Source organism: Oncorhynchus keta, chromosome 34 (genome assembly GCF_023373465.1).
Source record: "Oncorhynchus keta strain PuntledgeMale-10-30-2019 chromosome 34, Oket_V2, whole genome shotgun sequence".
Taxonomy (NCBI): Eukaryota; Metazoa; Chordata; class Actinopteri; order Salmoniformes; family Salmonidae; genus Oncorhynchus; species Oncorhynchus keta.
This window is the reverse complement of record NC_068454.1, coordinates 25395515-25406542: the sequence shown is the minus strand read 5'-3', so window position 1 is coordinate 25406542 and position 11028 is coordinate 25395515. Positions and strand designations below refer to the sequence as shown.

Here is an 11028-nt window from a genome sequence, read left to right as displayed (position 1 = left end):
CCATCTAAAAGAGAAGAGAGAATGAATATAGACAAAAACTACTTGCGATGCAAAGAAGAGCAAGAAGATCCCCATCTTTAATAAATAACAATACAATAACAGACTGGAAATAAAATCAATCAGAACAAATGTACAATAAAAAAAGCTAACAAAGAAATATGGTGAATCAGGGGCGGCACACAATTGGCCCAGTGTTGTTAGTGTTTGGCCAGGATAGGCCATCATTGTAAATAAGAATTTGTTCTTAACTGACTTGCCTCGTTACATAAAGGTAAAGTAGAATAAAAATCAGGAAGTGGCAGCATTGTTGGGTAGCTTATCAGAATCAAGGGCTCTGAAGAGACTCCTCCCCTTACTCAAGGACTGCCCCAGGGCCTGCTCCTGCAAGCAACAACAGTTACCATGACAACACAGCATCACACAGCTGTAACCTTGACAACCCTCCACTCCGCAGTTCTCTCTTGGACACTTGGTCACAGATCGTTGTGACTGACAATACGATTATAGAGATGAGAGAAATACTACATAGCTATAGCCTACTGACAGGACACAGTATTATAAAAATACATGACATTGGTAGGTTTCACTGTGATATTGTACTGTGTTCTGTTATGTTGCACTACATTATGTTGCATTTGTTGTATTGTATATTGTGTCATGTATCGTATCGCTAGCTAACATTCCTACCGTTCCATGGTAGGCGTTCAGGAGAGATGGAGCCAGGTGATGTTGTCTCTTTATCCTCACACGGGGACAGAGAAATGTGGGGATGGTGGTCCAGCTCTGAGTCCTCCTGGGAAGAGTTATTGAAGTTTGTGTTGTTCATCAGTTCATTGAAGGGCTCTGATTGGAGCTCCTGGCTGTGTCTCTCAGGGCTGGTGTGAGTCAATGTAACCTCTGTTTTCATCTGGGACTCCTCCATCTCCTCTGGGTCAGTGTTCAACTCAGCTCGCTCTTTACTCGCCAACTCTGAGGAAACAAGAACACCAGCAAAAAGAACATCTAATGTCATACATAGACTTATGACAATGTAAAGAACATAACACTGAAAGAAGGAAAGGTATTCAGGAGACTGAAGAAGACAAGGAAGAAAAAGATGAAGAGCAACAACAAAAAGACAACTATACCTTGTACAGAGAGCTCCTTCCATCGGTCTTTGTTGTGTTGGATGACCTCTGCCAATGTGTGTCTGACCCGTTTCAGGTCGATGCCAGTCAGGCTATAGTCTGTAGTGAGCCCCTGGTCAAACCCTTGGCTGGATCCTCGGCCACTATGTTTCTGGACTGACTCCACCACCGTCACCGACCCACTACCCGTCAAACTGAGCAACAGAATAGAAACAGTCTATTCTGTCAAATATATGACACCGACTCCTTGTGAGGCTGTCCTAATATGGACACCAATTAAATAGAACAGAAAATACTGGAGTAAGACTTGGTTGCTTATTCCACAACTTCGATCGACCATAGAGACTGAAGATCGAGAAAGTGGTAAGCCTACTGATGCATGTTGATTCTGTCAGACATGTTAAACTGGGAAAACTGATTTCAAATCAATCAATCAAATGTATTTATAAAGCCCTTCTTACATCAGCTGATGTCACAAAGTGCTGTACAGAAACTCAGCCTAAAACCCCAAACAGCAAGCAATTCAGGTGAAGAAACAGGGTGGCTAGGAAAAACTCCCTAGAAAGGCCAGAACCTAGGAATAAACCTAGAGAGGATCCAGGCTATGAGGGGGGGCCAGTCCTCTTCTGGCTGTGCCGGGTGGAGATTATAACAGAACATAGCCAAGATGTTCAAATGTTCATAGATGACCAGCAGGGTCATAGTATGTATAATATTAGGAATGTGTCCCACCTTGACCTGCGTACGCCAGTGTCATGTGACTTTAAGGTATCCTCTATTAGAGGGGTAATGATCTTCTCGGTCGTGTCCACCAACACAGAGAATGTGGGTTCCACTATGAAGTCAATGAACCCTGCGAGACAGACAAACATTTGAGAAGAAAATCAGGCATGACTCGCTCACACTGAAGATTATAGTTTTCAGAGAAACAGGAGTAAAACGTGTGTGTGATGTAACAATAATTTATGAAGACAGGCAGTGTAGATTCCCATGCTTTATCATATCAAGGGAAAAATATGAAATACTTTCTCAAATGTCCACATGGTGGCCCATTTGAGCTATGGCCTGTCGGAGAATACAAACCCATCCTGAATGAAACCGCTCACAGTGAGGCCAATAACAGGGTGTGATGCTCACCTATTTGTGACTGTGCGATCATGGTGGCTTTACGATCACACAGAGGAGAGAATGGCAGCCCTAACTCAACCTCTTTATCGCCCTGTAAGAAATCAACAACACCAGCCTTGGTAACCATACCAATGTAGAATGGCAGGTTACTGTATACTTTAGCATTGTGTACTACAATACCCATAATGCTCTGTATAACATAACCAGTTCATCCGAGTGAAGATATCCCTGAAGCTATCAGAATTGTGTCCCATCTCCTTAACAATACAAGTTTAATTAGGATTGGATACATACAGAATACAGTGCTGAAACACTCAAGTTTCCCTCTTCCATGGTTTCTGTCAGTGACTACACACTGTAGTGGTGGGACTATGTTGGTACTGTACCTGTCTGAAGAACTCCTCCATCAGGGCCTGTGTCCATCGGTAGTGCAGCTTCCAGGCCTTGGCTGGGTGACTGATGTCAGCTGCATGCAGCATCAGAGATAGGGCTTTAGCCTTGTCTACTCTGTAGATACAACGGTACATCAGCTAACACACAGAATTATCACACACACAAACATATAGTATTGAAGGCACGTTCTAGGGCGCGTTCTCAGAGTATGCGCAGAACAGCTGGCAGGCATATTCACTGTAATTTTCAACCTCTTCTTGTCCCTGTCTGTAATCCCCACATGTTTTAAGATGACCACAGTCATCCCTGTTCCTAAGAACTCTAAGGCTTCACACCCCAATGATTACTGCCCTCTAGCTCACACATCTGTAATCATGAAGTGCTTTGAGAGGCTGGTTATGGCACTCATTAACTCCACCATCCCAGACACCCTAGACCCACTCCAATTTGCATACCGCCCCAACAGATCTATTGACGCAATCTCAATTGCTCTCCACATTGCCCTCACCCACCTAGATAAGAGGAATACCTATGTGAGAATGCTGTTTATTGACTACAGCTCAGTGTTCAACACCATTATCCCCTCCAAGCTCGTCACCAAGCTTAGGACTCTGGGTCTGAACGCCTCCCCCTGCAACTGGATCCTGGACAATCTGATGGGCCGACACCAGGTGGGGAGGGTAGTCAGCATCACCTCCACCACGCTGAGCCTTAACACAGGGGTGTGTGCTTAGTCCTCTCCTGTACTCCCTTTTCACCCATGAATAACTCCAAAACCATTATCAAGTTTGCTTTCGACACGACGTTGGTAGGCCTACAGGGAGGAGGTCAGTGACCTGACAGTGTTGTGCTGAAGCAACAACCTCTCCCTCAACATCACCAAAACCAAGGAGCTGATTGTGGACTACAGGAAATGGGGGGACAAGCATGCTCCCATCCACATCGATGACAGTGCCTCTTCCCTCTCAGGAGGTTGAAAAGGTTTGGGAATGGGCCCTCAAATCCTGAAAAGGTTTTACAGCTGCACCATTGAGAGCATATTGACTGGCTGCATCACTGCTTGGTATGGCAACAGCACCGCCCATCAATCGCATGGCGCTACAGAGGGTTGTGCGGACAGCCCAGTACATCACTGGGCCGAGCTCTCTGCCATCCAGGACCTCTGTATCAGGCAGTGTGAAAAGAAAGCCCGGAAATTGTCAAAGACCCCAATCACCTTAGCCATAGACTATTTTCTCTGCAGCCGCATGGCAAGAAGTATTGGCACCAACAGGCTCTTGAACAGCTTCTATCCCTAAGCAATACGACTGATAAATAGCAAACAAAATAGCTACATGGACCGAGTTTACCTTGTATCTATATTGAGCGTTGCACACTCACAGGGCCCTACACACTCGAACTGTCACTCAAACACACGCACACACACAAACACTCGCTCCATAATTTACTCACTCACTCACACATAATATGCACATACATTATACTGACTCTACACACCCACTCACATGCAAGCTGCTGCTAATCATTATCCTGTTGCCGAGTCACCTTACCCCTATACAAAATAGGCACATGGGCTCCCAAGTGGCCTAAGGAACAGCGGTCTAAGGAACTGCATCTCAGTGCTAGAGGTGTCACTACAGACACCCTGGTTTGATTCCAGACTGTATCACAACCGACCGTGATTTGGAGTCCCATAGGGCGGTGCACAATTGTCCCAGTGTCGTCCGGGTTTGGCCGTCATTGTAAATAAGAATTTGTTCTTAACTGACTTGCCTAGTTAAATAAAGGTTAAATACAAAAAACATGAACATACACTATGGTATAGGAACTGACTTTTGAAATATTTCCTGTACTGTTTATAGTATGCTTACTTTGTATTTCTTATTCTTATTTCTCATGTTAGTTTTTTCTAGTATTACATTGTTCATGATTATTTAATTGTTGGGCTTTGAGTTTGCAAGAACGACATTTCACTGTACTTGTGCATGTGACATAAAAACTTGAAAGAAAGGCATGGTCCAGAGAGCCAGGGTTAAGGGTTCAGAGGTTAGGGGTCATAGGTCAGGGTCCAAAGACAGTCCACTCACCCCTCCGGCTGCTGCAGGGCGTTCCTCATGCTTTTGATCTGCTGGAAATGGCAGGACATGTCTGTACTCATCACCATCTCAATCACCAGGGTCCGCAGCTCTCTGACAAACACAGACACAGACAGGTTAGAGAGATGGCAGGACGTCTGTACTCATCACCATCTCAATCACCAGGGTCCGCAGTTCTCTGACAAACACAGACACAGACAGGTTAGAGAGATGGCAGGACGTCTGTACTCATCACCATCTCAATCACCAGGGTCCGCAGCTCTCTGACAAACACAGACACAGACAGGTTAGAGAGATGGCAGGACGTCTGTACTCATCACCATCTCAATCACCAGGGTCTGTAGCTCTCTGACAGACACAGACAGGTTAGAGAGATGGCAGGACGTCTGTACTCATCACCATCTCAATCACCAGGGTCCGCAGCTCTCTGACAAACACAGACACAGACAGGTTAGAGAGATGGCAGGACGTCTGTACTCATCACCATCTCAATCACCAGGGTCCGCAGCTCTCTGACAAACACAGACACAGACAGGTTAGAGAGATGGCAGGACGTCTGTACTCATCACCATCTCAATCACCAGGGTCTGTAGGGTCTGTAGATTAGATGTTCAGGATTCTTATGGCTTGGGGGTAAACGCTGTTTAGAAGCCTCTTGGACCTAGACTTGGCACTCCGGTACCGCCTGCCATGCGGTAGCAGAGAGAATAGTGTCTGACAATTTTTAAGGCCTTCCTCTGACACTGCCTAGTATAGAGGCCCTGGATGGCAGGAAGCTTAGTCCCGGTGATGTACTGGGCCGTACGTAGTGCCTTGCAGTCTTGGAGGCCGAGCAGTTGGTGCAGCTTTTCAGTCTCCTGAGGGGGGAATAGGTTTTGTTGTTCCCTCTTCACGACTGTCTTGGTGTGCTTGGACGTGTTAGTTTGTTGGTGATGTAGACACCAAGGAGCTGGAATCTCTCAACCTGCTCCACTGCAGCCCCATCGATGAGAATGGGGCATGCTCGGTCCTCTTTTTCCTGCAGTCCACAATCTCCTTTGTCTTGATCATGTTGAGGGATAGGTTGTTGTCGTGGCACCACGCGGTCAGGTCTCTGATCTCCTCCCTATAGGCTGTGTCGTTGTTGTCGGTAATCAGGCCCATCACTGTTGCGTCATCGGCAAACGTAATGATGGTGTTGGAGTTGTGCCTGGCCATGCAGTCATAAGTGAACAGGGAGTACACGAGGGGACTGAACACGCACCCCTGAGGGGCCCCTGTGGGGAGGATCAGCGTGGCGGCTGTGTTGCTACCTACCCTTACCAATTGGGGATGGCCCATCAGGAAGTCCAGGATCAAGTTGCAGAGGGAGGTGTTTAGTCCCAGGGTTCTTAGCTTATTGATGAGCTTTGAAGGCACTATGGTGTTGAACGCTGAGCTGTAGTCAATGAATAACATTCCCACATAGGTGTTCCTTTTGTCCAAGTGGGAAAGGGCAGTGTGGAGTGCAATAGAGACGGCATCATCTGTGGGTCTGTTAGAGCGGTATGCAAATTGGAGTGGGGCTAGGGTTTCTGGGATGATGATGTTGTGAGCCATGACCAGCCTTTCAAAGCACGTCATGGCTACAGACGCGAGTGCTACGGGTTGGTATTCATTTAGGCAGGTTACCTTAGCGGTATTGTGCACAGGGACTATGGTGGTCTGCTTAAAACATGTTGGTATTACAGACTCAGACAGGGAGAGGTTGAAAATGTCAATGAAGACACTTGCCAGTTGGTCAGCACATGCTTGCAGTACAAGTCCTGGTAATCCGTCTGGCCCTTCGGCCGTGTGAATGTTGACCTGTTTAAAGGTCTTACTCACATCGGCTGCGGAGAGAGTGATCACACAGTCGTCCGGAACAGCTGGTGCTCTCATCCATGTTTCAGTGTTATTTGCTTCGAAGCGAGCCTAGAAGTAGTTTATCTCGTCTGGTAGGCTCGTGTCACTGGGCAGCTCTCGGCTGTACTTCCCTTTGTAGTCTGAAATGGTTTGCAAGCCCTGACACATCCGACGAGCGTCGGAGCCGGTGTAGTACGATTCAATCTTAGTCCTGTATTGACGCTTTGCCTGTTATATTGTTCCTCCGGAGTGCATAGCAGGATTTCTTATAAGCTTCCGAGTCACATTCCTTGAAAGCGGCAGCTCTAGCCTTTAGCTCTGTGCGGATGTTGCCTGTAATCCTGCTTCTCGTTGGTGTATGTACAGTGGGGAGAACAAGTATTTGATACACTGCCGATTTTAAAGCTTGGGAAATCTTTTTGTATCCAAAACAGTATCTCAACAGTATCTCGGACCTGCCTGGTGTGTTCCTTGTTCTTCATGATGCTCTCGGCACTTTTAACGGACCTCTGAGACTATCACAGTGCAGGTGCATTTATACGGAGACTTGATTACACACAGGTGGATTGTATTTATCATCATTAGTCATTTAGGTCAACATTGGATCATTCAGAGATCCTCACTGAACTTCTGGAGCGAGTTTGCTGCACTGAAAGTAAAGGGGCTGAATAATTTTGCACGCCCAATTTTCAGTTTTTGATTTGTTAAAAAAGTTTGAAATATCCAATAAATGTCGTTCCACTTCATGATTGTGTCCCACTTGTTGTTGATTCTTCACAAAAAAAATACAGTTTTATATCTTTATGTTTGAAGCCTGAAATGTGGCAAAAGGTCGCAAAGTTCAAGGGGGCCGAATACTTTCGCAAGGCACTGTAATTATGGTCAGATTTGCCAAATGCAGGGCTAGGGAGAGCTTTGTAAATGTCTCCGTGTGTGGAGTACAGGTGGTCTAGAGTTTTTTTCTGCTCTGGTTGCACATTTAAATGCTGATAGAAATTTGGTAAAACAGATTTAAGTTTCCCTGCATTAAAGTCCCCGGCCACTAGGAGCGCCGCCTCGATGAGCTTTTTCCTGTTTGCTTATGCCAGGACACAGCTCATTGAGTGCGGTCTTAGTGCAAGCATCGGTCTGTGGTGGTATGGAGACAGCTACGGAAATTACAGATAAACTCTCTAGGTAGATAGTGTGGTCTACAGCTTATCATGAAATACTCTACCTCAGGTGAGCAAAACCTCAAGACTTCCTTAGATATCGTGCACCAGCTGTTGTTTACAAATATACTTATTCCCCCCCTCCCTCCCCCTTGTCTTACCAGACATAGCTGTTCTATCCTGTCGATGCAGAGTATGTTGATAATGATCGGAGTCGTTCAGCCACGACTCCGTGAAGCATAAGATTACAGTTTTTAATGTCTTGTCGGTAGTTTAATCTTCCACGTTGGTCGTCGATTTTATTTTTCAATGATTGCATGTTAGCTAGTAGGATGGAAGGGGATGGGGGTTTATTCGATTGCCTATGAATTCTTAAAAGGCAGCCCGACCACCGTCCTCTTTTTCTCTGTCTTCTCGTCACGCAAATGACAGGGATTTAGGCCTGACATGCCACACCACACCACATTCGAATCCAAACCTAAAGTAAAGGCTAAGTATCTAGGTTATGTTACAGTACTAGCCCCTTCGTTCTTTGAAGTGGTGATCTCAATCTCTTAACCAAATGTATATTATAAAGCACTTTTGACCTTCTTAACTCACCGCCAGTCATCTTTTGACAGGTTGACCAGTATGTTCATCTCATCCTCTTGCATAAGTCTGTACGCAGCACTGACATGGTGGTTCTCCAGGACTGACCGGTCATTGTACAGGATGGCCACCTCTGACCTGGAGAGAGGAAGAGAAGGGGAAAGAGAAGGTCTGGATCACCGTGTGATTAGTCATTGTGCTGCATGGCGGTTCCCAGGCAAGATTACTTTACCAGGTAGCCAACCTGTATGGCAACAGTCACTTTCAGGCAAAGCTGGTTGAAATTATTTAATTTCAACCAGTTTAGAAATTACTACAGCGATTATGATACGATAGCGATGGTGGATATTTGAGATGGGGTGGCAGGTAGCCTAGCGAAAGGTTGCTTGTTTGAATCCCCGAGCCAACAAGGTGCAAATTCTGTTGAAGTACCCTTGAGCAAGGCACTTTACCCTAATTGCTCCTGTAGGTCACTCCGAATGACTAAAATGTAAATGTGATGGTAGCGAAATGAGAATTCCAGATTTTCCTAATGCAGAACAGGGCCACATCAGAAAGCAGTTGTTCTGAGACAAATAATATTTTATTTATTTTTCTAAATTGTATTATAAGTAAAATCAGAAAAACTAAATGACAGTTAATAGTACTCCAGTGCTAGGACAGTTAGTAGTAATTTATTCCAGTGCTAGGACAGTTAGTAGTACTTTATTCCAGTGCTAGGACAGTTAGTAGTACTTTACTCCAGTGCTAGGGCGGTTTGTAGTACTTTACTCCAGTGCTAGGGCGGTTTGTAGTACTTTACTCCAGTGCTAGGGCGGTTTGTAGTACTTTACTCCAGTGCTAGGGCGGTTTGTAGTACTTTACTCCAGTGCTAGGGCGGTTTGTAGTACTTTACTCCAGTGCTAGGGCGGTTTGTAGTACTTTACTCCAGTGCTAGGACAGTTAGTAGTAATTTATTCCAGTGCTAGGACAGTTAGTAGTACTTTACTCCAGTGCTAGGACAGTTAGTAGTAATTTATTCCAGTGCTAGGACAGTTAGTAGTACTTTACTCCAGTGCTAGGACAGTTAGTAGTAATTTATTCCAGTGCTAGGACAGTTAGTAGTACTTTACTCCAGTGCTAGGACAGTTAGTAGTAATTTATTCCAGTGCTAGGACAGTTAGTAGTACTCTATTCCAGTGCTAGGACAGTTAGTAGTACTTTACTCCAGTGCTAGGGCGGTTTGTAGTACTTTACTCCAGTGCTAGGGCGGTTTGTAGTACTTTACTCCAGTGCTAGGGCAGTTTGAAGTACTTTACTCCAGTGCTAGGGCGGTTTGTAGTACTTTACTCCAGTGCTAGGGCGGTTTGTAGTACTTTACTCCAGTGCTAGGGCGGTTTGTAGTACTTTACTCCAGTGCTAGGGCAGTTTGTAGTACATTACTCCAGTGCTAGGACAGTTAGTAGTACTTTATTCCAGTGCTAGGACAGTTAGTAGTACTTTATTCCAGTGCTAGGACAGTTAGTAGTACTTTACTCCAGTGCTAGGGCAGTTAGTAGTACTTTACTCCAGTGCTAGGACCGTTAGTAGTACTTTATTCCAGTACTAGGACAGTTAGTAGTACTTTATTCCAGTGCTAGGACAGTTAGTAGTACTTTATTCCAGTGCTAGGACAGTTAGTAGTACTTTATTCCAGTGCTAGGACAGTTAGTAGTACTTTATTCCAGTGCTAGGACAGTTAGTAGTACTTTACTCCAGTGCTAGGACAGTTAGTAGTACTTTATTCCAGTGCTAGGACAGTTAGTAGTACTTTATTCCAGTGCTATGACAGTTGGTAGTACTTTATTCCAGTGCTAGGACAGTTTGGAGATTGAAAATAATCAGAGAGGGAAAGTTTACTAAATACCTTCATTGTCCATTTCACAACAACCCCTCATTTCTAAAATACGAGTAGCCTTTCTGATCAATTTTTATTGGACTAGAGAGTCATGCAGAGGTAATGAAGGGTTTAAACTAAAGGACTCCTCTCTCTCTCTCTCTGCTATCCCTTATCACTGAGGTCAGTGCTGCAATTTTGAGTATTCTCATTGTGCACTTCATTTTAATGGGTTCTTTAAATGGGCTCTTTATATGGCCATGTTCCCTTAAGGCTCCAATGGCATTCATTAGTCAGGGTCAGACTGACTGCACTGTCTGTCTGTCTGTCTAGGAGGCAAAAGCTGTACAATATAAGGAAATCTTCAGTTTAACATTAGTATTGTTAGTATGGAATGAATGAAAATGGAAATAAATAATATGTCCATTAGGTACAGTAGCTAAGTGTTCAGGAATTCAGGAATAAAAAATAATAAATAATATGTCCATTAGGTACAGTAGCTAAGTGTTCAGGAATTCAGGAATAAAAAATAATAAATAATATGTCCATTAGGTACAGTAGCTAAGTGTTCAGGAATTCAGGAATAAAAAATAATAAATAATATGTCCATTAGGTACAGTAGCTAAGTGTTCAGGAATTCAGGAATAAAAAATAATAAATAATATGTCCATTAGGTACAGTAGCTAAGTGTTCAGGAATTCAGGAATAAATAATAATAAATAATATGTCCATTAGGTACAGTACCTAAGTGTTCAGGAATTCAGGAATAAATAATAATAAATAATATGTCCATTAGGTACAGTAGCTAAGTGTTCAGGAGTTCAGGA

At 44.4% G+C, this 11028-nt stretch overlaps 1 protein-coding gene across 3 annotated transcripts in view; it reads right to left on the bottom strand.

Moving 5' to 3' along the window:
* Positions 1 to 54: 54 nt before the first annotated feature.
* Positions 55 to 11028, bottom strand: part of LOC118366636 (dual specificity calcium/calmodulin-dependent 3',5'-cyclic nucleotide phosphodiesterase 1A-like) — an 83693-nt gene continuing 72719 nt past the window's right edge. For all 3 annotated transcript variants that reach the window (XM_052493510.1, XM_052493509.1, XM_052493511.1), the window contains 8 exons: positions 8359 to 8484; positions 4736 to 4837; positions 2642 to 2762; positions 2265 to 2346; positions 1860 to 1980; positions 1128 to 1321; positions 688 to 969; positions 55 to 381 (listed from right to left, as the gene is read on the bottom strand). In XM_052493510.1, coding sequence (XP_052349470.1) covers positions 353 to 381; positions 688 to 969; positions 1128 to 1321; positions 1860 to 1980; positions 2265 to 2346; positions 2642 to 2762; positions 4736 to 4837; positions 8359 to 8484 — 1057 coding nt within the window. In that variant the 3' untranslated portion in view covers positions 55 to 352. The remainder of the gene's footprint in view (positions 382 to 687; positions 970 to 1127; positions 1322 to 1859; positions 1981 to 2264; positions 2347 to 2641; positions 2763 to 4735; positions 4838 to 8358; positions 8485 to 11028) is intronic.